At 54.5% G+C, this 21,270-nt stretch overlaps 2 protein-coding genes across 4 annotated transcripts in view; one reads left to right on the top strand and one right to left on the bottom strand.

The window, feature by feature from the left end:
- Window positions 1–4: 4 nt before the first annotated feature.
- On the top strand, window positions 5–12,357 carry WDR76 (WD repeat domain 76). The gene is made up of 13 exons (XM_082322025.1): window positions 5–93; window positions 288–569; window positions 1,362–1,454; window positions 3,014–3,069; window positions 3,928–4,039; window positions 4,830–4,931; window positions 5,018–5,061; window positions 5,153–5,306; window positions 7,119–7,271; window positions 8,677–8,891; window positions 9,393–9,545; window positions 11,058–11,111; window positions 12,009–12,357. Exons 1-13 carry the CDS (start codon window positions 25–27, stop codon window positions 12,262–12,264), a joined length of 1,743 nt encoding a protein of 580 aa, XP_082178151.1. The 5' UTR covers window positions 5–24; the 3' UTR covers window positions 12,265–12,357.
- A 3,155-nt stretch (window positions 12,358–15,512) lies between these two features.
- FRMD5 (FERM domain containing 5) overlaps window positions 15,513–21,270 on the bottom strand; it is a gene marked incomplete at both ends in the record, with an annotated part of 113,155 nt that continues 107,397 nt past the window's right edge. For all 3 annotated transcript variants that reach the window (XM_082321510.1, XM_082321511.1, XM_082321512.1), the window contains 4 exons: window positions 15,513–16,099; window positions 20,036–20,142; window positions 20,298–20,366; window positions 21,142–21,216. In XM_082321510.1, the coding sequence (XP_082177636.1) occupies window positions 15,513–16,099; window positions 20,036–20,142; window positions 20,298–20,366; window positions 21,142–21,216 (838 nt within the window). The remainder of the gene's footprint in view (window positions 16,100–20,035; window positions 20,143–20,297; window positions 20,367–21,141; window positions 21,217–21,270) is intronic.

Below are 21,270 nucleotides of genomic sequence, written 5' to 3'. Positions count from 1 at the left end.
GCCCGGCCCGCCGCCCGGCCCGCCATGGCGCTCTCGCAGGCCGGTACGCTGGAGCCCGGGGAGCCGTCGCCGCGCAGCCGGCAACGGATGCAGGTCCGGGGCGGGGGGCCCGGGGCGGCGGGGAGCGGGCAGGGACGGCGGGCGGGAGCGGGCCGGGCCGTGAGGAGAGGGGAGGCCGGGGCGGGCGGCTCCGTGAGGAGAGGGGCCGGGGGAGCCGCGGCGGGCGGGCACCGCGGGCGCGGCCCGGGCCGCGGACCGCCGCCGAGCCGCCGGTTTCCCTCCCGCAGGAGTCCACGCCGACGGGGACCGCCCAGCCGCAGCTCAGCCCCGAGCAGGGCGAGCGGCGGGCCGTGGCGGCGCGGCAGCTGCGGGTGCTGCTCACGCCGCTCGCCGTCGGGGGCCGGCGGCTGCCCCAGAAGCGGCTGCTGGGCGCCTACGGCGGCGCGGAGGGCAGGGCGCCGGCCGGCAAGAGGCTGTGCCCGGGGCCGCCGCCGAGCCCCGCCGCCAACGGCGCGGACGGCGCCTGGGACGCGGAGAGCGACGGGAGCGACGGCGCGGAGGCGGCTGCGGTGAGTGCCCGCGGGGCCCGGCCGCCCTCCCGCCGCCGCGGCCGGGGCTCCTTTGCTCCTCGCCCGCAGCGGGGGAAGGCGGCGGGTTTGCGGCTCGGGAGGCGCCCGTTCGCGGTGTTTATCCAAGTCACGCTCCGAAAGCGTTTTTCCTCTTTATGCAATCCTTTTTTTCTTTTTAACCTCTCCCACTGGCCGCGTAAAACTTCATTTTACCCTTTCAGAACGTCCGAGGGATGAAAAATCCGCTCTTGCTGTCAGTCGGAGCGCATAAAACCCGGCGGCAAAAGCAGCGGCGTGCTCTTGCGCTGGCAGTAACCGCCGTCCAGGCGTCCGTACGGATGGATGCGGCCATAAGATAGGATGCTTTTGTCGACGTTCACTTATGTTTAAATCATCGTTTTGCCTTGTCAAGTCCGCCTTCTCTATGAAGGATAAAAATGATCTAAGACTGTATTCCATTGATGTGCAATGTCGGCTGTATTGCTGCAGTTTTAAGTTGTTCATTGAGTCGCTTCAGTATTGTTTTTGTTCCAGCAAGATTTTGATGAGCTGCCCTTTTTGTAGAACTAATGCTAGGAGTAAAGTTTTGTAATGCAGGCCAGTACCTATATGGGGAGTTTGGGTATCGATATGGGATCACCTCGGTTTGTGTATTTTTTTGTTTGTTTACAAATATATCGAACCACTTTTGTGTAATTCAGACAATGTAGAGACTCAGTCCCAGAAGCCTGGGACGTCTCTTGCAGGCCATGTAACTGTACGATGAAGATTAATTGGCTTTTCTTTTTGTAGGATGGATACCCACAGTTATCAGCTTATGAAAGGAAAAGACTAAAGAACATTTCAGAAAATGCTAAATTCTTTGCTGCTTTAAAGCTGCACGAGGTTTGTATAGATTCTAAGTAGCATCAAAACGTGCTCTCCTAGTGTAATAGTTGTGCTGTCATCCCCCTCGTTGTGAAACCCTTCCCTGGCAGCGGCAGGCGCCTGAGGAAAGCCACGAAAACCTCCGGAGGCATCAGGACTGCCCCGACTGCATTAAAAAATGGGGTTTTTGTGCTGCTAGTTAGGTTTTTCCAAAGAGGGGGAAGTCCTGGGTTAAACTTACAAAAAGCGAGGAAAGCCAAGCTCCGCTCCTGCGGTATTCCGTACCGGCGGCACCCCGCCGCGCCGGTGCCTGCGGACCCAGCAGGGCCGGGTGAGGCGACCCTGGGGTAAAACGCTCTCGCGTCGTGGGCAGCGCGAGCGCCGCACGTGCAGCGTCCTGCTCGCTTGCCTCGGGTGCGCTCCCGCCCCTCCCGTCCCCTGCGTTCCCCGGGGAGGGCGTTCAGCTCCTGCGTTTTCGGCGCAGCGCGTGCGGGTTAGCCGGTTATCTAACTGAAGGTCCTGCGAGGCGCCGGGTCTGGGGCTGTCGGGACGGTTCAGCTCACCGCCCTGTGCTTGAGAGGCTCCCGGGAGGAGCCGGCGGGGCGGGTGCCGCTGGAGTCCCTCCCCGTCTCGTATCTAGTCTGGGGGGCACGAGGGCATTACAGTTCTCATGTTGGAGAAGTTGTCTAGAAGGTTAAGGCAGTGGAATTTCAAATGCTATCGTATAAGTCAGTCCAAATCTCCACCCTTCTTTCTGTTTTCCTTCATTCTCTTACGTTATTTTTTTAATTCATAATATATCCCTTTTCTGGCAGCAGTGAGTGAATTACCTCCTCGAATGGCTGCACGCTTGCTTGCTCATTATACCAGGCTGCAAGACATGGTTGGGCCTGCCTCGTAGGCAGCAAGGCTCCTTACCGCCAAGACTGAAACTTGAATAAAAATAACTCCTTTTCTTCCAGTTATCCTCGGAGAGGTCAGGAAAGACTAGGCAGTCTGACTGTAATCGCAGCACTGACCGCAGAGTAGCCAAGACCAGCAAAAGGGGCTATAGCCGTCTCGGCTACCATTAGCGCTGGCCAGTGTGGGCTGCCAAGCCCAAGAAGCAGATAAATCTTTTCATGCCCGGCTTGACGCTGCTTTGGCTGGAGTGGCAGCGGAGCAGCGGTCTTAGCGGCGAGGTGGACATGTCTAAACTTTCCTGGAGTCCAAATGAACCAAAACGTGGCGGAGCGAACAGTGTGAATGGAGGTTACAGGTTCTCCTATAAATGCCTGTCTGCGTCTGGTGCGCGGCACGTAGAGTATTTTCTGTGTTCCGTAAAGAGAAGGGCTGCGGAACGCCCCGGCTGTGCTGTGCTCCTGCGCGCCCTTCGCAGAAATCGGGGAATCCTTGCTGGCACGTGGAAGCAAAGCAGACACGACGCGGCTCGATGCTTAAAAATCCCCTTTTATTCTTGTAATAAACAATTGCGATATGGTTTATTGCCGCCTTTAGATAGTTGTATTTCATACAGGTTAATCCTTCATGCTTCTTATATATAATTTTTAATCTTTTTTTTTTTTTTTCTCATTAAGTCAGCTGCAAGACTTCATCAAATTGCAACTAAAAGACAATCCCATGTCACCAAAAGGTAAAATAACTGTATATGAGATTTGTAGCATTGCTCCTTCATTGTGTGTTGGATGTTTCAGCACTTCATCTGCACGTACCTGATACTGCGAAGGGGAGAGCTAGTGAGGAGTCTCCCTGTAAAGCTAAATCTGAATAACTGGTTATCCTAAGCTGTATGAACTCGTGAACAGGTCGCTCCTCTAGGTAGTGCCTCTCCTCTGCCGTCCTTTGGATAGAAAATGACAGTATGAACATCTTTTTTGTCAAGTGACAGAATTTGTTCTTTTTGTGATATTTGTCTTAAGGTATTTCAAGTGCAGTTCTTTTTTCCGCTCATATTTTGGTATGATGGCTAAAGAAAGACATGTTAAATGGTGAAAACAAATGGTGGGGAAAAGGCGTGGGGAAGAAAGGGGGAGAACTAGATGCAAGGGATAGGGTAACCAGTTAGTGTAGAAGAGAAGACATTTGGCGGTGCCAAAACAGTGCCAGGCAAAGCAGAAAAATGAGCTTAAGCCCAAATAAAGAGTAAGATATATGATGAAGGAAAGGGGAAAGAGATGACTAGCTCAATGAGTGGAAAGATGAATTACGAATAAGGAGGGCTGGGAAGAGGAGCGACAAGGGCAGGATGTATTGCAAGCGAAGCGAAAATGCAAATGCATTGTGAAGTGCTTTTTTTTGTTGCTCATTGCTATTGCTGAAGGGAAAAGTAATCGCGGCCCTCCTAAAGCGAACCAGAAGTAGTTAGGCTGTGAGTCTGGGCCGAGGTGTTAGAGCTACACGTCTGAGCCTCCTCTGTAGTCTTGTACTTAAATGCAGAGGACTTATTAACATAACTGTGTCTGTAATTTTGAAATGTTTTCAATTCTTCTAGAGCTAAGCCTAAAAAGGCAGAAGATGAACCAGTACGTCGAAGATCTATGCGCTTGCAAAGAGTAGAACCGTCAGGAATTCCAATGCCGGAGATGCCTGCCCAGCCAGAATACGTAAGCGTTATGGGGAAGGGTTAGAGGGCGTGTGTGTGTGCGCATAGATAGAAGTTTTCTAAAAGCGGTGCTGGTGAAGTTGACGGATAAAACTTGTCATTGCCGAGCTTCTTGTAAAAACCTTTAGGCGGTTGGGACGGTGCGTTGTACAGTGGTGATGATAAAAGGTAAATTCTTTCACCCTGAAGCATCGTGAATAGCAGGCTTCCCGTGTCCTCTCTGACAGTCGGTCAGTATTCCGTCACTCGAGTTGATGGAACAGTGCAGTTTGGGATCATCAGAAGGGTCCTGAGGTGAAACGTTACGCATTTTTCAACAGCCCGTAGATCTGAGCAGCTTTAAATTCAAGGTTTTATTACTCCGTTTTAATGTTCTTTCACTGTAACTTTTGATCCGGTTTATTTTTCTTTGAAATATTTACTACCTTTTTGAAGTAGTTATATAGAAACAAGTAAAAATTCTGTTGCTCCGAGAGATGGGAATTTAAATCTTCCATGGTGCTGTGGAATAAAGCTAAATCTTTGTAATACAGTTCTTGAAGATCAACCTTGCTTGGAATATCAGGAGGGGAAAAAACATAGGGTAGCTATTTGTCTTTGCTGTTGTGCTCAGTAAATTTCTGTTTATCTTTGTAATGAGATTTGATACAAACTTTGTTGTTGTTGTTGTTGTTATGTTTATTTCTTGTCACAGGTGTGTTCCCAGAATATCTGCTGTGTGGGAAGTAACAATTCACCCTATTTGTAATTTTAGTTGTTTCGACTTATGAAAATTGCTACTGTCATTCCAGCCTCCAGTTCCAGCCGGACCTTTGCCGATGGTTCCGGAAGATCAGACGGAGAACAGTAAATTGACAGAGGACTTACTGGCTACGTGGATGAGGATAAGTGAGGTATTGTTAGTTACAATTCGGTATTTTTGGATAGCGTAATTTAGCTTGGGTTCTAATTCTGATAAATATTTCCTTTCTGTCTGTAGATGAAAGCTAATGATACTGAAAAGCACACGTGTGACATGACAAGGTAATCCAAAGACAGCAGCTAAAAACTGGGTATTCTCGTCTTCTCCTTCTTTCTTCTCTTGAATAGCTGACATTTTAACGATGTTGTCTAGGTACCAAGACAGCCTGAACAGCATGGTCCTCAGTGAAGATAACGTTAAAAAGGTGGTGAAATACCGAGTGTGCTCTATGGCTATCCATCCTTCTGAAAGCATCATCTTCGTGGCAGCTGGAGACAAGTTCGGGCAGATCGGTCTCTGGAATGTGGTGAGTTGTCGGCGTGCCCTTCGCCTGGCAGAGCTGTTTGTTGCAGGATGGACGCAGATGGGGCACAGCCTGAGCGTCATTTTGTCAGGCTCGGGATGGTATTTGAGGCTTTCCCCGTTCTTACGGATGACGCCGGGGTGTCTGTGAAATGGAGGCTCGCCGGGATTGCTCGAAAGGTCTGTCTGGTCCTTGGCAAGCCCAGGTTCAGTGGCAGGGAAGGTTGTGCTGGTAATTTTTGGGGGCAGTGTGGAAGAAAATGGATCACTAGCTGAAATAATGTTATCAGTGAGGGTTAAAACTGCAATTCACGGTTGAGAGATTCAGAATCTAATTACAGTACCTTTGTAGCAATACCACAACCAGGTTTGGGAGAGTGAGGGGAAACGGATGCTCACATATTTGGGTTTTGAGTTTGTACAAATTGTGGGTAGCTGCAGTAAGTCGCTGGTTTTCCAAACAGCAGAGATAAAATTGCTATGCCAATATGTCCGCTGGCACATACTTACATACCTTGTCTCTGAAAAATAGCTTAGCTTTTGGTGCTTTGAAAGCTTTTGAGGGCTTTGCAGATAGTCTCAGTGTTGTTTCTGAATTGCCTTAATTACTCCTGCAGCAAGAATCCTTACTCGCGCCCTTGACTTACACCTTTGTCACCTCCCCACACGCCCACCTCGTCCAGACCCGCCGCTTGACGTTCACACACGTGCAGATCTTCTCATTTTTCGCAATGCCGCTAAACTCTCGAGTCATTTCTGCTCTGGCAGCTTCAGGAAACCGATCAACTAAATTCAGCTCTGAGACTCGTATTCAATTATAAAGAAGTTTAAAATGCTCCGTGCAATTTAGGAAGCTCTGGCTGTGCAGCTGCGGTCGCTGCCTGTCGAAGAGTGTGATCTGGTGACGGGGAGGCTGCCGTCTCCGGGTGCCGCAGGCTCTCTTTGTGGCCTTGCAAAGACATTTCAGCGGAAGCCTAGAGCTGTTAAAGCTACTCTTTTCCCTTTTGCTCTCCCTTTTTTTTTTTACTTTCCTGAAGTGAGTTGGACTTGACCAAGTTCGGGAGCAGAGTAATCCTTGTGGAATGAACTGGTACTTGTTCCAAAATGATCTATTCATTTTCTTTTAAAATAACAGAGCTTGAATGATGCCAAAATTAGAAGAGAAGATATAGGGGATTGTGCTACCCATTCAGTTTGGGGCACTATCATTTAGCTTGAGTTCTAAGTAACCTAATATGTACATATTTTGATGTAAATGGCATATGCATACATTTGGTCCTCAGCAAGGTGTCCAGCTGTGGTAACGGAGGAACAATTCTGCCGGTAAAAAAGAGCCCGGTATCAACGTCCAGATACAGTATTGATGCTGCAATGACAGAAGTGCACTTAAATTACAGCAGGAAATTGCAGCTTTTCCTAATTAGGAAACAGAATTCTGACACGGAGAGTAAATTCGTAGTGCTCTTTTGAGCTAAATTGCTTGTATAGTGGTGAAAATGGTGGCGGGAGGGAGGCCGTAGCCCAGCTGCGCTGAGCTGTGCGGTCCGTGTGAGGGCAGTGCTCTGTTCCCTGCGGAGGTGCGGCTCCCGTTGTTGCAGTGGGATGTCAGCCTGGGCACGCTGCGCCCCGCAGCAGCCGTGCTGCCCGTGCCGATGCCTCCACGCATCGGGCACCCTCCTGCCTCCTCCGCGCGGTTATCCAGAGCAGACTGAGAACATTTGAAAAACCAGGGACTTGGCTTTGAAAGTTGCAGTAATCCATAGAAATAACTACAGTGCTTAGCGTCTGTGCCCACTGAATCTCAGTTGTCTTTCAGAACTGTAGGTCTGAAGAAGGAGCACATGCCTTTACTCCACACAACTATCCGGTCAGCTGCATGCATTTTTCTCCGTTTAATCCTGCTCACTTGCTGTCTCTAAGCAATGACACTCTGCGATGTGGGGATGTTACCAGAGCTGTCTTTGATGAGGTGAGTGCTCCCTCGGTTGTGCTGCGGTCTCTTGGAAATCTCTTGGTATGCGCTGCTGTGAAGTTTTAATCTTGTACCCAAGTTGTTATTTTTTTGGTTGTTTTGTTAGCAAGGAAGTTCAAGATTCCATTTACACAAGGACACATGAAGTAACCTTTAATTAACATCATAAAACTATGGAGATGCTTCCCAGTCAATAAAATACAGTAACAGCTTGGGTACTTGCAATTTCCTTCCTGCAGAGACAGTTGCAATTATTGAATTTAATTTCGTATCTCCGTACTTAAGCAATATGCACCTCTTTTCAAAAGCATTGCCTTTTAACGATGACAAACAAGAGCGATTTAAAGAACTAAATCTTTCAAAAAATCCCCACCCAAATAAACATTGTAAACCAACGTAGAGCATGAGCTGACTTTGCTTTTCTCGGGCTTCAAGCGAGCCAAACGCTGTGACTGTCTGCGCGGTGAGCCAGACAGCTTAACTGAGCAGCTTCACGACGCTTGCTGCGTTTGCTTGGTTTTGACAGAGACATCTGCATTGATCAGCTCTCCAACGTGGGGAAATACAACAAGCTACAACAGTTTAAGGCTTTTTTTTCCCCAGCCCTTACAGGCACCCTAGTTTTGGTGGGGTTGCAGGCGGGCCAGCTGCTCGTTGGTTGGTCAGGGGGCCAGGAGGGTCCGGGGGGGCTCTTTCTTGGGGCAAATGCTTGCAAGAATGTGTCTTTAGAGGTCGGGGGAAGAGAAATGCCGTTCTCCTGCTCCGTTTACCTTATGCCAGCTTACACAGCCTTGTGACGCCTCTAGGAGTGTGACTGCCATTGGAAAGAATACAGCGCTAACGGGGAGGGTCTGCACGCCTAGAGAGAGCTGAAAGGTGGAGGTGTTCCTGCAGCGTTATTATACCTGTGGCTAATTGCTGCTTCGAGAGGAAACTTCCATGGGATAAGATGGCTTGACATCCTGACTCATCTCCCAAATTACAGGAAGCCAAATTCACATTTCTGCACCCAGTTAAAGGTTTCTGTAGCACTGGAGAAAGGAACGGTATCATTAATCCTCGCTCAGTATTTGCTCGAGGGTAACGGCCGTTTGATTACTGGAACACGGAGGCGATAGTGTCTCTTAAGAGTTCTGACGGAGAAGTCGGAGTACGTTGCTGCCAGTTTGTTTTGGATGGTTCATTATCTCCTCTGTGGAAGGCACGCCAGTTTTACAGAAAGGTTACCTACAGGGATGGCTAAGGCTGGAGCTATCAAATCAGGTAGTCCTCATTAGTGTTTTTAGGGTAGTAAAAAGGGAAAGCGTGAAATCTGCAGCCCACGGACTGTTTGGGGTATTACCAATAACTCCATATATTTTGTTGAACAGTTTTGGTTACATTTGACTTTTTCTATGCTCAGGTATGCAGAAGTGAAGAAAACTTATCTTCCTTTGACTTCCTGGAAGATAATGCCTCCACCGCCATAGTAGGACGCTGGGATGGCAACGTTGCCGTTGTGGACAGACGGACGCCAGGGACGTCGTCAGAGCTTTCTGCAGACATTGGCTTCACGAGAACGAGGACAGTCCATGTTCACCCAGTGAATAAACAGTACTTCGTTGCTGCTGGCTCAGTGTACGCAGCTCAAAAACTGCAGTTACTCTGTGTTTTCGGTGTTCTGTCCGCAGTGGTGCCTGAAGCCGGCTATAAATGGCACGTTTGGAGGGCAGGAGCGGCTGCCGACGAGGCAGACAATTTGTCAGCCTCAGTGCGTAGTCAAAGCTTTCTTGACCTTTTCAGAAAGCAAGTTTTTAGTTCTTAGCAGGATTTAAAATGCGATACACTGTGATTTTCCTTCACCATTTGGTAACAGGTACAAAGTGGGCTTAGGAGTCGCTGTGGTTTTTGACAGATGGCAGCGCGGAGGGATTTTGCCGAGCTGTTGGCTCGGGCTGGGTTTGGTGCCCTCGGAATCCTTTGGAGCCGCTGGCCGGTCGAGCGAGCGTGCGCTGCTGAAGTCAAGTCCTGAACGCAGCTCACGTAAAACCCGCGGTGTCTCTTGAGCGTTTTTTGGTAAATGGAGAATGCTTATTTAACTGTCAGCTTGTAAAGCGTTGTGTGTGGTGTGTGTTGCAGGGATGTTTGTATTTATGACGTTCGATACCTGAAGCCCAAGGGGAACCAGCCTGTGAGCAATCTTAAAGGCCACACGAGAAGTGTTGCTTCTGCCTATTTCTCACCTGTAACCGGCAACAGAGTCGTGACGGTGTGTGCCGATGATAAGCTGAGGTAAGACCACGTAGGGAGGAATAGTCTTTAGGGAAAATGTCAACTGGTATTTTTTTATTATTATTTTGTATTATTATTTCCTATCTGCATTGTCCATCGTTGAGAGCTTTCAGTCATTATCACTTTTTAAAACTAGATTTACTCGCACTGGCATTTGTAGTGTTGCATGATTTTTTGGGGTTTCCTGAAGAATATTTAATAGTGAGCAGTGAAATATACAGGTGCTGTTAGTCTTTAAATGCAACCAGCCAACCAACCAACCCAAAAGCTGGCTCATGAATACAAATACAAAATGCTTAGAAACTGAATTTATTTTTAACTGCTGGTACTTAAGTGTGATAATATCAGCTCTTTGGTAACTAGGCTACCATTTGATAATTTAAACTGCTCTGAGTTGTGTTGTAGCAGAGATCTAGTTTTTCTTTCTACTTTGTAGTTTTGTGACCATAATGTAGGTAGTCTGTTCGTGGCAATACCTGAATGCATCTGCGCGTTTGCCCTGTACATGTTCAGAAGTCCTAAATTGTACCAAAGAACAGCAGGTACAAAACGGGGGGCCCAGTTAAAGCCCGGTTGAGATCAGGCCTCGACTCTGCAGATTGCCCGTGTTTTTAAAAGACGGGGTAACTACGTATATTCTGGCAAGGACCTGAATATGGTGCAGCTGTAGCATTATACGTTTTGTCTGGAAATCTGATTTTCTTTCTTCCCTTTCCACATACACAGGAAGGCGTTCTTTTGTGGGGGTTCTGCGTTGCTGTAATGCTTTCTTTCCTGTAGCGTATTTACTATAGATAATTGAAGATTTGTCCTCTGTAGTAGGCTTGGTTATGAAAATTGTAAATCCTTGGCGCTAACAGCATGTGTCAGAGCACAAAATGGATATGAGCAAACCAGAATATTTGTGCTCGACAGAATGGAGAAAAGGGATACAGGATCGTTTATTCACTGCCGCCTCCAAAGAAAAAAGAAAGCAGCTTTTTAACTCAGCAGCGCGTTGAACCCTAGGGGCTTTGGGGTCCTAAAGGTTTATGGGGGGTGAAGGAGAGCCCAGCAGGGGCGATCTGCTGGTGGTTTCTCCGTCAGTCGAGCTCACGCCTGCCCGAGGAGGTCCCGGCGCTGGAAGCTGTCAGTGGCGGGGTTTCACTCGCCGGTTTCCCTCCTCTGGCGCTTCCCCGGGCGGCCTTCTGCGCGGTGGCGGGTGGGCAGGGTACGGGGCTGGGGAGCCTTGCCTTTGCCCTAGCCAGCCGCTCGGCTCTCTTCCTACAACAGCTTTCTGAAAGGATGGCCTTCAGTTCCAGCTAAAAGCAAATCCAAGTAAAAAAGCAAATGTAATAACTGCAACTGGAATGTTGGTGCCTACGTCTGAGCTGGATGTCTGTGCTGTTCGTTACTGTATTCCAGACTCTTGCGCGGTCTGGCCTGCGCCGATCGGCGCAAGGCGCTTTCTGAGGAAAGGGCTGCCTTTTTAAACACGTGCACGCTTTATTAACGTGCCATTTTGTGTTACAGGGTCTATGACACCACCTCTTTGTCATCGGCGGTCGCGGTTCTCAGTACCATCAGGTAAGCTGAACGCAGCAGGGCTGCGGACGGCACGCTGCGGCCGTTCCGCTCGCGGGCACTCGTGGCATAAGCGTTGCGCGGGCACGCGAGTGTGTAAGCTTACAAAGTGTATAACCGAGTAGATGTGCTTAAGTGTATAAGCGAGCGTACGCACTCGTGGCATAAGCGATGGGTGCGCAGAGCGCACGGGGCGTTGTGTTTCCAGCCAGCCTCGGGCTGGCGGGCGGCTGCGGAAGCGAGAGCAGCCCTCGGGCCCTCCCAGCCTGAGCATTCGCCCTGGTCCTCACGGGTGCCCACGGTGGCTTTCGTTCACGAAGCACGACTGGCCCTACCTGCTCTGAGTCACAGAGGCTGCAGGGAAGCTCTGATGTCCGCCTGCGTAGCGGGGGCGGACCGTTTTGTGACTTTTGAAACGTGTTTTGTTTCAGAATGCCTTTTCTTTGTGCGTTTTTTAAATATCAAAGGTCACTTCTTAATGGTAAAGTGCATGGGTTTGGGTAGAGTCTCGAGACTTGTAAAACACCTTTGTGCTCCAGAAGGGCGAATCGTCGTCAGGGTTGGTTTGCTGAGGAGCTGGAACTAGATCGGTGACTGGCTTGAAAATTCTTAGTTTGCAGTTTGTGGAAAGCCTTGATGCATTTTTGTCCTATTTTTTACTAAAATACGCAACCGTGAAGCATAACGGCTTTGACCAATAATCACTTGTGTCGGAGTGCCCTCTGCTTTATCTTCTTGCTCCGTTACGTTTCTTTGTCCCACCCCACCATCGCTGAGGGTTTAGAAGGCGAGGCAGACGGGTTTAAGCAAATAGGACAGCAGTGACGATACTTAAAAATACTGGATTCGGTAAGAGGAATGTTTCTCTCTTTCTTTTTCTCCCTGTTTGTTTCTCTGAAGACACAACAATAACACGGGGCGCTGGTTAACCAGGTTCAGAGCAATATGGGACCCTAAACGGGAAGACTGCTTCGTGGTGGGCAGTATGGCGCGGCCAAGACAAATAGAAGTTTTCCAAGATACTGGAAAGCTGTTGCACTCTTTCTATAACCTTGACTGCCTTGGCTCCGTGTGCTCCATTAACGTGGTCCATCCCAGTAAGAACATCTTAGTGGGTGGCAACTCCAGTGGCCGCCTTCATGTGTTCAAAGAGTAAAAAAAGTGGCTTAGATATTTTTTTTTTTTTTTTTCCCCTTTTTGCATTAAATTTGTTTAATCCGTATTAAGCTGTTCCTAAGCTAACTGTATTTTCTCAGGACAAAGGTGTATTTTAAAAGCTTTAAAATAAATCTTCTAAACTACCTTTGCCATTCTCTTCTTTAATTACAAAAATATATTAATCCTGCTACGACAGTCAGTTTGTACCAAAATAGGTATTTTTCCCCAATACTGAAGTCATTTTTCAAAAAAAGAAAAAATGTTGGGTCCGTGGGATACTTGCTACGTGTTTGAGGCACTTAGTGATTTTCCTTAGAGACTGGGGAGCGCTTATTCTCTCCCGGCTCGTGTGGTGCTCCCGTAATCTCTTAAGGCTGGTAAGTGTTCAGCATCCATGTCTTCAGCACAATTTTTCCCTTAAGTAAGATGTCTGATGTCTCATTAAATCCTTGCTGGAGGAGCGATGAAACCGGGTTTTATCGGTGGTGCGCAGGCCCCGCTCAGCACAACAGCGATCAGGAGGAACCGGGCGTTCGTGTCTCCGATTTGCCAGGTTCGTCGCTGCGCCGGGCCGCGGCCGCCTCCCCGGCAGCGGCGCCGCGGAGCGGAGGGGCTCGGGGGCCCGGCGCCGCGCTCGTGGCCGCGTGGGCTTCCTGCTGCCTGGGGTGCTGGGCGGCTAAGGGCCAAATGCCTCCTGGGTTTTGAGCTGAGATTTACTCAAGTAAAAAAATCGGTACCGACACCATAAATGCTGAACAAATCTCATACCAACGCTGGTTTTCATGATATTTAAATATTTATTTAAATTTAAAAATACTTTTCATGGCACCAATGATTTTATGCTAACTAAGATATTGAATATGTAGAAAAAGGTACATTTTGAAGGAAAAATGTAACTTACAGTATTTGGCACATGAAAGGTTAATTTCTAGATTTTTTTTTTTTATGAAAACTAAGAAATTCACATTTTCAGGTATTTTACCGTCTACTGCTTAAAGATGCAGTATGCTATTACGAGATTTTTTTTTTTTTTTCTGATATAAGAACCTATGGAAACAACATTTTAATATAAAGACAGGTAAAACTAACAGGTAGTGAAACACAAGACGTAATGCGGAACGTACAGGAAAAACATGATGAAAAATCACCAGTTCTCGTGGTTTTGCAGTAAAACGCTGGGTGAAAACTGCAGAGGTAAACTAGGTCTGGCATTTATCGCTAGTCTAGAGGAAGCCGATGTAGGAGGTTTCCAGGGTGGGAGGCCGATGGCTCGGGTGCGGGGCGCGCGGGGCCGGGCGCCTCGCGGGCGGACGGGGCTGTGCTGTTATGACATCACGCAGTTACGTCAGCAGTGGGGGGGGGGGACGCTGCATCTTTAACCCGGGGTGAAAAACGTCAGGTTCGGGACTATCACGCACTGCATAGAAACACCATTAACTACGGACTGAGGTAGGAACACTACACTAAGAGTTAATTTTGCTGTGTTGCATAAAACGGGATGTCATGTAAAAACCGACCCTCCGGCAGCGCTCGCAACGGCTCCTGCCGGCTCAAACGCCGGGGGCTGCGCGCGAAAAACCCCCTGCGGCCCTCGTGCCGTCGGCCTCGGCGGTGAGACGCGGCGCCTTAGCTCGTTATTCCCCCGACCGGCGGCAGTTAAACGGGACCTCTCGTTATTGCAGCGACAAACGATCCAAGTCTGGCCGACTTGTCGCGGTGTTGGATCAACCAACGGCATCGTCGCGCTCCTTCGCCGGGCGCCGGCTGAGCGGGTCCGGGGCGGGCAGGAGCCGGCCTCGGCGGGGAGCGGCGCGCGCGGTGATGGGTGGTGGGATGCTCAGAGACGAGAACACAGAAATCAGGCTTTTTAAAACTGCAGTTATGGCCCCAGCTTACGTAAAATCTCTCCCTGAGATGAAATAAAACTTGCTCACCTGTTTTCACCTGTTTTGTTAAGTATGTCCAACTTCTCAACCAAAACTTAACAGAACTGGCTTTTATTGCTCCCTGTGTAAAAGGACTTCTGCTTCCCAGGGAACCGCAGGTCCCGGTGGTTGTGTCACAAGTACGATGGGTTGGGTTTATTCATTTTTGCGTGAGAACAGATAGATCTAATGGCTGTCCATTGGCTTGTTCGGCGTCACCTCCGCTCCTGTAGCTCCGTCCTTTTCGTCTTCGGAAAAGTCACAAAATTATAGCTCCTTTCTCTATTCCAAAACTAGCAACGGGTTAATCTGGCGTTAGGCTGCCGGGCTACAAAAGCGTTTACTCTTAAACCATTTACTCAACGTGAACCGCTTGGTCCACCACGGTCACCCGCTCCGTAAAGTAAAAAAAGACTTGATTAGAGTCGATAACAAAATAGCATTTCGTTGTTAAAATAGACCTTGAAACAGTCTCTTTTTTTTTTTGTTGTTCTTTTTTTTTTTTTTGTACAAAACAGGTACAACTTGCGGAGGCTAAAGGTCTTCCTAATAAATCCGACACGGTCACTACCGGCTATGCGCCCAGGCTGGGCCACGAGTGCCCGGCGGGCCCTCGCCTGCCCGCGCTCTCCCTGCCCCGGGAGCACCGGCGCTTCAAGGCTCAGGAAAAGCGACAAGCGGCTGAGCGCGGGGCGAGGGCTCCCGTTGGCCGGGCGATGCTGCGCCGCGGGGAGCCGGCTCGCGCGCCCGCCCGGCGGCGGGGGAACCGGGGCGTCCCCCGATGGCGCCGCGCCGCGCGTCGCCGCGCAGGAGCCTCCGGTTAGCAGGGAGGGATTTCTGCAAAGCGGTACTTGGAAGGTGGTGGCGGTGGAGTGCACAGTGGCGGATTTAATAACGTAAGAGTACACGAGTGTTTAAATTAATACTCAGTAGCACCATTGCTAAAGCTCCTGCATAATACAGCATCGCGAGCCTCCCGGCTGATGCTCGTACAATGATGGGTGGCAATAGTAAAATAAATTCCTCTCTGTGCTCGGTGCTTCCCAAGTCGTACGCGCGTCCGTGAGAATCGAAACGGTAAAGTGTTGTGCGGGCTCCAGGGGTGGGAGCAGCGCGGCCGAGCGCGGGGAGGAGGGGGCCCCGGGGGCTGCGCCCGCCACCCTCCTCCTCCCGGAAAGCCGCCGCCTCGGCCGCGCCGTGCTCTGGGTCGGGAAGGGAGGGGTAGCGCGTGTGCCGAAGGCGCCCCGGCGGGTCCCGCGCGCGGGGGACGGCGGCAGGTCTCTCCCCAGGCCCCCGGCTAGTTACGTGGCGACTCCTGCCTTCAGGTGTCAATGAGCAGGCTTACCACGGCGCGGACTTTGCAGGCAAACCATCGCCTGAGGGGACAAAAGTATTGGTAATGGAACTGCTCGAACTCGGGGGTCTGGCGGATATCACGGAAAAAGGCAGTGTCAAGGTCGGACTCGGTAAGGACGATCAGGAGGAGGAGCAAAACAAAGAGGAGTCCAACTGTCACAAGGAGCAAACGGAGGACACTTAAAACAAACTTATTCACCTGTTCCGCCTGCGCCGCCCCCAGGCCGCCGGCGCCCGGGCACAGGGCCCGCAGCTCGCCGCCCGCCTCCTCCGCCTCGGCCGCCGCCGGCGTGCCGGCCTCCGACTCCTTCTCCTCCTCGATGCTGCACGGGGCCCCGTTCACCTGCCGCGAGAGCAGCATCAGCTCCAGGCTGTGCTCGGCCACCGGCGTGGGCAGCACGCTGTCCGCCGGGCTGTAGTTCTCGTCGGCGATGACGGCCACCCGCTCGCTGCTCTCGGCGCGGCTGCTCCGGCCGGGGGCTGCGAAGGCGTCGCCGTGGGAGGCCGAGCGCACCGGGGTCGAGTGGGCGCTGTCGCGCAGAGACTCCAGGCCTGGGGGACAGTGGGGGGGAAAAGGGGGACGCTCAGCGGTGCGGAGGGGGGTCCCTCCCACCGCTGGAAACCCCCCTTGCCTGGCGCTGCCCCCGGCACGGTGTCCCCCGCGGGGACGGGGCATGGCTGCCGCCGGCTGCGGCTTCTTCTTGTGTTTTGGTCCCCCGGGGCCGGCAGCCGCAGCCCGGCCGGAGCCCACAGCAGCCCCTTCGCTGCAGCTCGTGACTGCAGCGGCGCCACTCAAACACCCGTGCGACTTGTCACCGTCACCAACAGCCGCTGGCTGTCGGTAGGGACTGCAGGCAGGAGCCTGGGCCTGTCGTCAATCGATCACAACCACGTCCATGTGCTGTAACAGCTCTGAGGTGACAGCCACCCCGGCAGCCGCCTGCGGTGTGCTTGAGGCCATCGGCAACGCCAACCCCTTCCCGGGAGCAGGCGACGCTGCCGCCGCGGGCAGGCTGCCCAGATGCAGGCAGGGATGAGCCGGGAAACGCGGCCATAGCAGCGGTGGGGGGGGTGCAGGAATGGGGGAGAAACGCCCCCCGAGGGGTCCGCGCTGGGGCAGCCGGTGGGTCCCTGCCGGCCCTGAGCCCTGAGCCGGGACGAGCTCACCCTGCGGCACCGCTGGAGACGGCCGAGCCTGCTGCTGCCCACGGGCGAACCTTACGTAGTTATCCGTATGGATTTACTGCAGTCCTGCCTCGCCAAACCCCGGCGCCCCGAAGAGGTGCGGAGGGGTCCCGGCTGAGCCGGAGCCCCGCGGGGGCAGCACGGCCGACCCCGCTGTGGGAGCCCTGGGCCAGGCATCTGCCCGCCCGCCCGCAGGCGATGACTTCAAAGATGACCTCAGGATGCCGCGAGTGCAAGGCGAGGGCTGCGCCTGCCTGGCGGGAGGAGGTGTGCCGGAGCCGCAGCCCCAGCACCGCGGGAGATCCCCGGCAGAGCAGGGTGCTTGGGGACCGCCAGTCAGAGCGGGGTCACCAACCGCTCTGATTCCTATGGCGTCACTACTAAACCAGTGGTTTACACCCACTCGCGCACGCACGCGACCAACAGTCGCATGAAGAGCTGTGTGCCAGCCCGCCCAGCCGCGGTCTTGGCTGAGCTAGAGTTACAGCCGCGCTGCCCTTTGCGCCGAGGCTGAGCGCGGCGGGCGGGACGGGGGCACTCCTCCTCCCCCCCAACCCCAAATTCCAAGAAACGCCACAAGTGCAGGAATTGTTTCTTGCAGCTTTCACGGCAAGAGGGGCAGGCGATGGGGGTAGGCCCTGCCATCGCAGCGTCCTGCGCCTCAGGGAGGGTGCCTGGAGGTGGTGGTGGCCGGGACCAGCGGTCCCCAGTGCCGCCCCACGGGGCCGGGGCTGGCCATTTCCCCAGGTGGGGAGGGCACAGCGCACCAAAGCACCACGGCACGGTGTCACCGGCTGCCCTGGCCCCCTGCACTGCTGAAGGGTGAAGCGAAGAGCCTGGAGCCCGTCCTGCCTGCATTCCCCGGGGCTTTGCAACCCCTTGCCTGTAAATGCTCCCCGCATGCCTCCGTATCGGCTCGGCTTAATGCGAGTGCCACCGCGGGCACTGCGCGTGAGGGGCAGCTCAGGCGATAAGCGCAGCGGAGGAATAAACATGTTCTCACCCCGACAGCTATGTCTGCTGGTGTGTCAGGGCTCACGGGAACACCCCCTCGCTGCACCCACTGCGTCCTGGCAGGGCGGGCACCCGCCGGGGCGGGCAGCAGCTCGGCTCCCCAGGGAGGGCAGCCCACGGGGGGGTCCCCCCACTCACCACTACAATGAGAGCGGTGCTGGTCCCCCAGACCCAAACCCTCCTGCCACCGGCTTGCTCCATGAGGCTGATGTAAGAAGCTGGGGAAAGCTGGGGCCAGCCCCGAAAATGGAGCTGCTTTGTGGTAATAACGACCCCGGGTCCAGCCAGCACGGGAGACCCCAGCCCGCTCCCCACGGCACGCGTCCTGCACCTCACATTCCCGTATCCCCCCAGGGCTGCAGCCGTGGGGACCCCCGGGGACCCCCGGGGACACTCCTGCCGAAGAAGAGCCCAGACCCCGCGCAGCCCGGCGGCGCAGCGTTACCTGGTGTGGGTGCATCCCCGGGGCTGTGCGGAGCATCGCGGCTGAGACCGGGGAGAGCCGGGAGGAGCGGCAAAGCCCCCAGAGCCCGGGCCAGCAGCCGCGGCCCCAGGGCCAGCACCCGGACCCTCACCTCCCTGCAGCAGTGGTTGATGAGCCGCAGGTGGACGCTGACTTTGGTTTTAATCTTTATCAGGCACTTGACCATGGCGGCACGGGCAGCGGCTGGCCTGGCCGGCGGCACGGGGCGCCCACGGAGACTGCGAGGGGCTGCAGGGACGGCTGCTCGCCCGCCGGCACGGCTGACGCAAGCGGGGCTGGTGCCGCTGGCCCCGAGGTCAGGGCTATTTTTGGGCTCCTGCATTTCTACGGGACTGAGCTGAAGTGAGAGTGAAGAAAAGCAGCTGCTGGCAGGGCACAAGCTGCTGGGGCAGGGGTGGTGCCGGGAGCCTGCGCCAGCTCAGGGTAATTTATTGTGGGAGACTATTTAATGCTCTTGCCGCTTCGCAACGGCACGCATGGGAGGCGGGGGAGAGGGTGCTCACATGTACCGGGCAGCAGAGGTGACCCCGTCCGCAGGCCTGCCGCAGCTGCCAGGCACGCTCCCGCCCCCAAAATCAGCACAGGCCTCAGCCCTGGGCTCCCTCGATGGCCAGAAATCCCTTTCCTGCTCGGAGGGACCCGTGCCTTTGGGCAGGCAGCGTTTCTGCACCCTGTCCCTGCCCGTAGCAGGATCGGTGCGGCTGTGCCGGGGCGGGGGCTGGCCCCGCAGCCCCTCTGGGAGCAGGGCACGGCTGCAGGGTGCACCCCCCCTCACCCCACACTCCCTGCTGTCCCCGGTCCCCCCCGGCCCCGTTTTCCAAACTTCGGTGCATTGTCCGATGGCCCCAGCGCACACCGGCAGCACCCACCACACACACTGCTCTCCGTCACCCCAGCGTCACCGGGAGTCAGATGCTGCCGTCACCAGTGGGTACCACAGCCACCGCCAGCGGCACAGCCGCAGCCCCTGCGTCGTCCCCCGCCCCGCGGGGCAGCTCCAGGGCTGGTCCCAGCGTCCTGCCCTCTGCCAGCCCTCCTTCCCAGGGGCACGCACGGCCCCAGGACGGGGGGTACCAGCCTCCCCGCCGCAGGCTGGCACAGCGGCAAGCCATCGGTGGTGGCCATCAGCCGGCCAGGAGCAGCTCCCAGGTGGGTGACAACTTATTTTGCAGACCAGCTTGTTCCTGCACGGCCAGACCCCAGCCCTGCAGCTCCCAGTGACACTCCACTCTGATGGGACCCCGCCGGGCGCTGCCGTACCTCTCCAGGCAGGTTTGCTTTGCTTTCAAACCAGGGCCAGGTTTGGAAGAGCAGGGCAAGGCACGCCGGCACGGGGCTGCCAGCGTCACTTCAAAGCGGGGCTCGCTCCCCCTCCCCCGGGGCAGAGCCACCAGGGCAACCTGGAGCCTTCTGCCACATTTCCAATTTAATCTAAATTAACATTGCTGAGAAATTCTCCTCTGCTTTGCTTCTGCACTGGAAGCTTCTGTCACACAACCAGCCCTCCACTTTGCCTGGGCTCAGCTATTGATGCCAAACTTGCCCCGAGCCGCAAGGGCAACCTCTGGTGCTGCCAAGCCTTGCCGTGAGACCCTGGGGACACGTCAGGGACCCTCCCTGCCCCGGCGTCCCCACATCAGCATCAGGGGCTACAAAAATCTCATTTTCAGCTGGATGTGAGTGCCGGCTTTTTGTGTGTGCATGCGTGCACGTGTGTACGTGCACACACGTGCGTGTCCCCAGCGCCGGGGCTGCCCCGGCTCCCGAGCCCCGGCAGCGGCAGGGAGAGCCGCCCCGTGCCCTACCTTCCATGATGGAGATGTGCACGGCTCTCCTCCGGGTGCGGGGCACGCTGCTCAGGCGGGGGCCGTGGGTGATGGAGGGGCAGCTCCGGCTCGGCACCAGCCCTGCCCTGGGGACGAGAACGGGGACGGTGTCAGAGCCCCAGGCACACGGCAGCTCTCCCGCTTCGGTCCTCCGCCGCCCCGGGGAGCCGGGTACCGAACCCCTGGGAGGCCCTGGCCCTGCGCGCTGCACCGCGCCGCGCCGCTGCTGCCGGGCTCTTACCGGTGAATCTCGGGGGGCTCCCTCTTGATCTTGGCGCTGGACTCCATCACCTCCTTTGCAACGCGGCCACTGCAGGCAGTCGAAGAACAGCAGCCGTGAGGATGCGACGGCCGTACCGGCGAGCCGCGAGCTCCCCCGTGGCACAGCACGCCCCGGCACGGCCTGGCCCCCTCCCCACGCATGTGGGCCGGTGGGGGGGACTCTCCCACGGCTCCAGGGGAAAGCAGAAATATTTGCTGGAAATAAGGGTGATGGGAAGAGCAGGGAAAGGCTGGGCTGATGCCTCTGCCACCATGTTTTGCTGCTTCTCCTGGCATGAGATGCCGGACACCGTGGGGTCACCTCCCCTCCGGGGAGGGGGTCACACCATGGGCGCCTGGGCCCTCCCGTGCCAGCAAGGAGGGTGCTGGCATCGTGCACGTCGCAGCTGGGGACGCGCTGGGGTCTCTCGTCCTGCAGAGATACCAGGTCCCAGCTCCAGGCTCTCGCTCCAGGGACGGGGAGGAGCAACACCCCCCAGGAATTTAGGAATTTCGGTGATTTGTTTCACTCCTTGTTGTTCTCAGAAACCAAACCCCAAAGCCCCCTGTCCTCTCCCCTCTTCCACTGCTGTCCCTCCAAAAATCTGCCGTTCTGGGGCTGGAGAGAGGGATGGCAGCTGTGCAACAGAGAAAGAGGCGGTGATGGCCTCGGCAAGGCGGCAGCACCGCAATGGGAGGCCCTGCGGCAACAGGAGGACCCTTAGCAAGTCCTCAGACCGCTGCAGCCCTGAACTGCTCCCCACCGCACAGCCTAAGGAGCATCCGAAAACACCCAGCAGCTGCTACTTACTGTCGGCATTTACCTGTATCGGAACCGGCTTCCCTTGAAGAACAAGTTGCTGCTGGACACCGTCCGGACCTGGCTCGACTTCTCCAACCTGCAACAGCACCAAGAGCCACGTGAGCGCCCTGTGCTGCCGGCCAAGTGCTGA

Source organism: Platalea leucorodia (assembly GCF_965183815.1).
Source record: "Platalea leucorodia genome assembly, chromosome: 9".
Taxonomy (NCBI): domain Eukaryota; kingdom Metazoa; phylum Chordata; class Aves; order Pelecaniformes; family Threskiornithidae; genus Platalea; species Platalea leucorodia.
The sequence above is the reverse complement of the archived record's forward strand: the minus strand, read 5'-3'. Positions and strand labels throughout refer to the sequence as shown.

Excerpts from the sequence above, each read along its gene's own strand:
- WDR76 (XM_082322025.1), top strand. The coding sequence starts at position 25 with ATGGCGCTCTCGCAGGCCGGTACGCTGGAGCCCGGGGAGCCGTCGCCG. Across the intron at positions 3,070-3,927 it reads CAATCCCATGTCACCAAAAG|AGCTAAGCCTAAAAAGGCAG; the intron begins GTAAAATAACTG and ends CAATTCTTCTAG. Across the intron at positions 4,040-4,829 it reads TGCCTGCCCAGCCAGAATAC|CCTCCAGTTCCAGCCGGACC; the intron begins GTAAGCGTTATG and ends CTGTCATTCCAG.